This window comes from Aegilops tauschii, chromosome 6 (assembly GCF_002575655.3).
Source record: "Aegilops tauschii subsp. strangulata cultivar AL8/78 chromosome 6, Aet v6.0, whole genome shotgun sequence".
Classification (NCBI taxonomy): Eukaryota; Viridiplantae; Streptophyta; class Magnoliopsida; order Poales; family Poaceae; genus Aegilops; species Aegilops tauschii.
Genome location: NC_053040.3, coordinates 71071533 through 71077213, shown reverse-complemented (window position 1 = coordinate 71077213; position 5681 = coordinate 71071533). Strand labels below are relative to the sequence as shown.

Genomic DNA, 5681 nt, shown 5'->3' with positions numbered 1-5681 from the left:
GATCGATCGTGCTACAAACTAGCTATATGTAGCTGCTGCTTCTGGAAGAGGAAGGGATCGATACGATACCAAATCGATCATGTTACCGCTAGCTAGGCTGGATCTGATGAGCATATTACAAGCCTTGGACGGGAAGGTACCTACGTACGTAGGCCAGGAAACCACCTTTTTCGTCGCAAGATTCTTCCTAACAAGCCGGTTTTTGTGTCTGTTCCGATAAGAGCGCAAAATCACAGACAGAAGCACATCAATAGATATAGCTTGTGCCCCCCGCTTCCAGCGTTCCATTTCCAGTTCACAAGCTTTGTCCTCATTTTAAGGGTCCTATTTCCAGCCCATTGGTTTATATATAAGGACAGCATGCAACCGCGACGAGATTACATTAGCCACATACGTAAATTCATGATGACCAGTCAGTCCATCTACTCCAAAACAAGTTATGTACTACTAGTACTAAATCAATTAGCCAACAATATCTCCATTTCACCAACCAATCAACCAAGCGGTAGGTATATGTACACATTCTTCTTTGGTTTTCTCCTTTCACTCCCAGTTACTGCAAAAACTCTGATCACCCGTGACCCCCGATTTACCGTCACGAAACTATACCCGTATAAAAGGCACGTGCACGCTCCCCTATCCCCTTTTTTTGCAGGAGAGGCGCGCAAATGCGTAAGAAACTAAGATTTCTCGCAAACAATCTACTGCCACACCACCCGATTTACTGCCACGCCGCCATTGTCCGGTTGTCGTTCTTCCTGCCGATTCGCACCGCCTTTTTTCGCGTGGAGGGTCGAAGGAAGAAGACCGGCATGGATGTTTGTTCACCGATGCTAGTATCCTAGGACCATGCTATCCGGGAAATGCTTGGCGAGAAGGTGGTGTTTCAGGTTCATCACCAGTCTGAAGATCAAGTAGCATGGCAGTTGCATGAACGCGACCGCAAAGTACCTGCGCAATAGGTTCAGGCTCAGCTTGTGATCACACATAGTTCAGTTAATAAAATCTACGTCAAACATGGAAGGGAAATAATTGCTGTTATAGGGTGGTAAATGGAATTACCACAAAGGCGCCAGATTAGACGAGAGGTCGAGGAACGGGTAGGGCCACCTGCCAGAATTCACATGACATACATTCAGTGACAAAAGGAAAATATGCAGACAGTATTTCTGCTCTAGGGAGGGAATGGAAGCTGGGGATTTTACCAGGTTGGAGTAGATGCATGGACGATCCACTGGAAAACAACGTAAAGCGCCGTATAAAGGAAGAAATACGCGATCCGGAACCACGGGAAGCGCTGTAAAAGTTGTGTGAAGTTGAAATCAGATGCGGTGAATAATAAAACTGTATAAAAACCATGCATCAACTTAGATTTGGTGATCAAGTTCAGTGTTCATCCACTTACCAGGCTATTTAGCGATGCTTCGCCGAGCAGGAAAACAGCGTTGACCGAGTGCATTCCTATCAGTAGCTGTCAGACAAGGATCAAGTTAGCAAACTGATTAGCATCCATCAGATGATGAACACAAAAGCCAAGAAATTGACAAACACACTTACAAAATTCATACTGTAATCTTTTACGGTGAGGAATGGGAAAATGATGAACCAGAAGACGCAGTCTGTAAGCATCACAGCTCCTGCATTTGTCTGTGCCAACAGAGCTGGAGACGTCAGAATACTTGTTTGGTGAATTGTTATTAAAATGGTAAAAACTGTCTTGCATAAGCTGCCAATTATCACTTGTTGTAATATGTTTTCCCCCATTTTTCTACTGGAACTTCACTGGAAGCTGTAGCTATGGTTATTATCAGTGGAAATATCTACTACCCCTTGTCTATAATTTATCCAAGCCTAGAGAGATGTCCAGTCTTAATTCTGATACAGTCAGGCCTAGCAAATCAATAAACAGAGATAAATAAACAAAAAATTGTCTTTATTCCTGATGCTACAGCTAAAAAAGCCAGCCCTGCACTTGAGATACGGGGTAAAGAAAGGTGATCAAGCAAGGCCTTCAGGTGCAAGGAACTACTAAGAGATTGGGCATTTGGGTCCAGCCCAACAACCAAGAAGGTGGCTCATGTAGGATCTGCCAGACAAAGATGCTAGTATGTGGTCACATCCTGATCTTTGACGCACAGGAATCCAATTCAGCAGAGCACATTATAAACACACTTTAGTTTCTGGTGCATGATGTTAACTGCCCAGGAGCACTAATAATTGCACCTGAAAAGCAAAACTGAGACCACCCCTCCATGCAAGTGCAAATGCAATGAAGATGTGATGTCAGTGCAGATGTCCCTCTCCAATATGAAATCTGGAAAGAGGCTCCATGTTGGCCAAACATTTCAAAGTTTACGGGTGGCATGAAAAAACCTCTTTTACCTGATAGATGATCTGCAGCAGGTACCCCCAGAACCCGGCGACCTCCCTCGTGCCGTCGTCCTCCCCGTCGACGATCGGCTTCGGGGCGGCCCCGTGGACGGCGTAGGGACCCTGCTCGGCGTCGGACATCGCCGCCACGGCATTGCACGCGGCGAACTTGCTGCACCCGTAGATCGAAAGCGTCGTCGCAAGCTGAGGAATTCACAGAACAGCATATGGTCTTTTTCAGATAAGGACTGTGAGGACACTGATAGAGGTCGTGGGGACACCCATCATTGTGCACCAAGAAATCAGCGAGGAGACAGACTATTTTCGCTTACCCCGAAGTAAACCGTCACCAGAATGAAGGTCCACCTGCGTGATAGACAGTTGAACAACCACTTAGTACGTGCAAGCTAGGGACAAATGCTGCTTACTGAGAGCAGGGTCACAGACACCAGCATGTAGTATCACAGCTTTGCAGACAGCTTTGATGCTACCAACCAGTTACACACCACATTTTCTTTTCCTTTGGAGGAAAAGAAAAGCACACTGGAGATTTGCCCCCCAGAAAAGTAATGGTATCAAAATGGGGCTGCTAAACTAATCTGGTGTCAGAAATCCTCAATGGAACAGGTATTCCCACATCACTGCCCTGCTTGTGTGATATTGTACTGCACAAAAAAGATTGTTCCCTTAATGTGCTTGACAAAGCATGTACTAGAAGGTCCTTACTGATTATTAAATTGAAGCACTGCATCCATCAAGACTATCTCTAAAATGCATTGATGCCCCAAAATAAATACCAGTGGAAATGAAACTCAACACTGTCCTGCTTATGTTTGGTTGTGAGATTGGTCCTGTGAGAGGCCCTTTCAAAATATTAAAATGAAGTACTGCCTCATGAATAAAACTAACTCTAAACTGCCTTAATACCCCAAAAAATGTACAACTGAAAAATGAAACGAAACCCAACAGTTGTGGAGTGGCTTGCTGTGGAAGCTAGGTACTACTAGCAAACTTCTGCCAGCCATCAGTTGTGCACAGAAGATCAATATCAATGCAAGCAAATTTTTGCAGATTCTGACTGCTCTTAGTTTATTGAGGAAACATGTCAAAGATCAGTAGTTGATGTAATCATGAGAAGAAGCCTCCCTTTATTCCCTTCCCCTGAGATAAAATTCAAATTCACAACAAGAGAGAACAGATGCCAAAGTTGCTGCTGGGCACACCACATACATTGCTGGCTGCCACTCCAGTTAATATTTACAGCCTGAAGGATTTTAATCACCTAAATAAATGGGAAATGCCAAAGCATAAACCTTTAACCCAACTTTGCATCTGCAGCCAATCATCACCCGAGTAATAACCTCTCAAAAAAGCATCACCCGACCCAAGTAAAAAAATCTTTCTTCGGAAACAGAGTAAAAAAAGATGATGGTGGTGGGTTGGTGGAGGAAGGAAGGCTTACTGGGTGTAGTAGTAGAAGATGTTGCCGCCGTCGGAGATGACGATGACGATGAGGAGGCTGAAGAGGACGAAGAAGGAGACGAGCCTGTAGGCGAGCAGCCAGGCCGGGTGGATGTCGCGGAGGCACGGCCGCCACGCCTCGTCGTCGTACAGCAGCCCGTCCGGCCTTCGCCGCGCCGTGTCCTGCTTGGCGGCGCCGGGGCGGCGGTGCGCGCGGGGTCCCTCGTGGCGCCAGATGAGGTAGGCGGCGGCGGCGACGCAGCAGAGCACCCAGAGCGCGCACACCGCCACCCGCCAGGTCAGCCAGAAGCGCAGGTCCGTGGTGTCCGCCGTCGGCTTGGGCTGCCACGACCGCGTCGACGAGCCCCCCGCCGTGAACCGCATCGCCGACTGCGCCGCCGTCAGCCCGTCGCGGCGGGCATGCGCTGCCGCCTGCCGGAGCGAGGAGGGGAGGGACGCAATCTCCGCGGCGCGCGTTTCTTGGGGCAATGCGGGGTCGCAGAGCGGCGCTCTGCTTGTGCGTGTCTCTCTCTCTGGTATGTGCGCGTCCGGGCTCAGGCTAAAGAAGACGAAGGGTGGGCACAATGCGGCAGGAGGAGGAGGCGTCGTTGCAACCAACCAACGGACTGGGGCGGCACGCGAGTGGCATGCGGGGGGAGGGCAGGGCAGGGGATGGGAAGAAGAAACAGTGTGGGAGTGGGGAGATGCCAAGCTTGGAGTCACAGGATAGATGTGCTTGTCCCCGTCCTCTTCTTCTTCGCCCCTCTCGCTTGCTCACTCACTCAAAGAGGCAACCGACCATGGAAGAAACGAACAAACAATCTGTGTACCAGTGCCGCTCTGGCAAATCTACCAAACCGCGTGTGCACGCAAGGAAGGGGAATGTGAGGAGGGAATTAATGGAAGGGAGATAGATTCTTGGACGCGGGGGGAGGGGGAGATAAAGGTGAAGAGGAAGAAGAAGAACAGAGGAGGAGGGAGGGGAGGGCGGCAAGGTGGCGAGGTGTGGGGCTGGTGCTGGGGGAATGAGATGCCTTGTTTCTTGCTTCCACCCTTTCCTTTCCTTTGCACCGGAGCGGAGGGGAAGGGTAGGGGAGGGGAATGAGATCGATCGATCTTGTTCTTCTTCTTCGTGGGGTAGATATATATATACGTGCAACGCGTCGACAGCGAGGGCATCTACGGCGCTTGCTTATCCATCCTCCTCATCCTTCCTACGCACCCCACCTCACCGGGTCGTACCCCATGAAATGAAATGGGATGGGGGCACGGCACACGCCATTGTTAACTACTCTAGTTTCCCTAGCTACAAGTATTTTGGTACGGAGGTAGTAAAATTGATGTCCTTTATTACCAATCCACTGTTGTAGAACCCACTCTCTCTATCTCTGTTCCTTGCTAAGCTGGCTGTGTCAGAGTGTGTGGTTTGGAGGAGGGGTAAAGTAAAGTAAAACCGAACCGAGCTCGCTGGCCGGCTTTCCTTTCCTTGTGAGGGGGGCCAACGCGACGCCGACGCCATGGTCACGGCCATCGCTGTGGACAGTGCAGACGCTTTTGTCATTGACCAGGGTCAGCCACTGTGGCGTGCTGTGTCTCTCGCAGCGCACCGCAGTGCAGTCCTGTCCTGCCTGCGAGGCTTTGCTTTTGGTCGAGGGAGGGAAGGAGACCAAAGTCGTCCATCGGGGAAAAAATCTCCCTGGCGGTGACCGACACGGCTAGCCTATGTAGCCATGGTCTCCTTTTTTTTTCTTTTCTTTTCCTTTTGTTTCTCTCGTTTTTTACGCGCGCAAACAGTTTGCTTTTTGTGATTTTCACACTGTTCGTACGCACGCACCGGTCACCGGAAGACT

At 49.4% G+C, this 5681-nt stretch overlaps 1 protein-coding gene across 1 annotated transcript; it reads right to left on the bottom strand.

The window, feature by feature from the left end:
- Positions 1 to 423: 423 nt before the first annotated feature.
- Positions 424 to 4950, bottom strand: LOC109773533 (uncharacterized). Its single transcript, XM_020332222.4, has 8 exons — positions 3833 to 4950; positions 2703 to 2736; positions 2383 to 2574; positions 1558 to 1647; positions 1406 to 1471; positions 1206 to 1297; positions 1063 to 1110; positions 424 to 951 (listed from the first exon to the last, which is right to left on the bottom strand). Exons 1-8 carry the CDS (start codon positions 4213 to 4215, stop codon positions 834 to 836), a joined length of 1023 nt encoding a protein of 340 aa, XP_020187811.3. The 5' UTR covers positions 4216 to 4950; the 3' UTR covers positions 424 to 833.
- Between the last annotated feature and the right edge of the window lie 731 nt (positions 4951 to 5681).